This window comes from Phaethon lepturus, unplaced genomic scaffold (assembly GCF_000687285.1).
Source record: "Phaethon lepturus isolate BGI_N335 unplaced genomic scaffold, ASM68728v1 scaffold29745, whole genome shotgun sequence".
NCBI classification, from domain to species: domain Eukaryota; kingdom Metazoa; phylum Chordata; class Aves; order Phaethontiformes; family Phaethontidae; genus Phaethon; species Phaethon lepturus.
Window position 1 is genome coordinate 1 of NW_010541684.1, and position 1,205 is coordinate 1,205.

At 64.6% G+C, this 1,205-nt stretch overlaps 1 protein-coding gene across 1 annotated transcript; it reads right to left on the bottom strand.

The window, feature by feature from the left end:
* Positions 1-335: 335 nt before the first annotated feature.
* Positions 336-917, bottom strand: LOC104621347 (interferon alpha-inducible protein 27-like protein 2A; the record flags this gene model as incomplete). Its single annotated transcript, XM_010287805.1, has 2 exons — positions 336-497; positions 879-917. Coding segments are annotated over 2 exons (201 nt in total), but the record flags the coding sequence as incomplete, so codon positions are not given.
* Between the last annotated feature and the right edge of the window lie 288 nt (positions 918-1,205).

Below are 1,205 nucleotides of genomic sequence, written 5' to 3' on the forward strand. Positions count from 1 at the left end.
ACTTGTGGGGAGTCCTGCTGCCCCTGAGGGAGAGAAGGAGAAATCAGCCCCAGCCCCCCAGCCCCAGCATGGGGCCCCCGCTGTGCCCCATTGCCTAGGAGAGCACCCCGAGGAGGAGCAGTTCCCCAGACCTCACCTCCCTGCTGCTGTCAGGCTGTGGGTCAGGCATCTCACAGCGCGGGGGGCTGCACCGGGCACCCCACAGCAGGTGAGACTCTGTACCCACTCCCGTGGCCACCCCAGGCCCTTGCCCCCTGCTGGCACCGCCCCGCGAGGATGGTGCATTGTGGTGACCCCACGGGCACCCTGCGGCACCCCACACCAGGAGCACTCACCGAACGATTGCCCTATGGCCACGAAGCTCCCGGCAGCCACTTTCCCACCATTGGCAATGGCAGCTAGAGACATCATTCTGGCGGCCACGGATCCAGCTGCAATTCCTGCTTTGGTGAAGCCCAGAGCATACAGGGCTGCCGGCACCACTGTCACACTGAGTCCTGCATCAGAGAGCAGCAGCGGTGACGCTCCTGCAGGCACGCGCATGTCCCCAGGCTGCAAACCCCTCAGCCCTGGGTCGCTCCTCAGCCACATGCGTCCCCAGCCCCAAAATGGGGGGTTCGTGGAGGCAGAGCTCCAGCTCACCCAGGACAGCTCAAAGCAGAGTGGGTGGTGCAGGGTCCCCAGGCCAAATCTCCCTAGCTGGGGCATCGGTGGGGTCCTGCACATGGGCTTCCTGGGACAGGCTGTGGGGCATTGTTTTGGGGAGTGGGCAGCACCCCCGAGAGGGATCTGTGTGTGCAGAGCAGCAGCGTGAAGCCCTGGGAAAGTGATTTATTTCTGCATGGTGTCAGCCATCCCCATGCCCACCAGTGCCTTACCAATCCCTATGGCCACTCCGACGGCAGGGCCGACAAGTTCTGTAACGAAGGAGAGATCGAGGCTGGTCAGGCGGCATGGCTGAAAGCGAGGGCGAGCTGCTGCCCTCGCTCTGGGCAGCACTGCAAGGGGCTAAAAAAAAAGCCTCCTCCAAAAGGCCAGAACGGCGAGTCCTTGCCAGCACAGCCCTGCTGCCCACGGCCAGCCCTGGCCCATCCCATGAGAGCCCTGAGCCCCTCTGTGCCCTCGCTCAAAAGCAGAGGGAGGTTTGCCGCATGCCCAGGGGCCAGTGCCCCGTGGCCCCTGTGCTGCCCCGCTGTGGGGCCCGA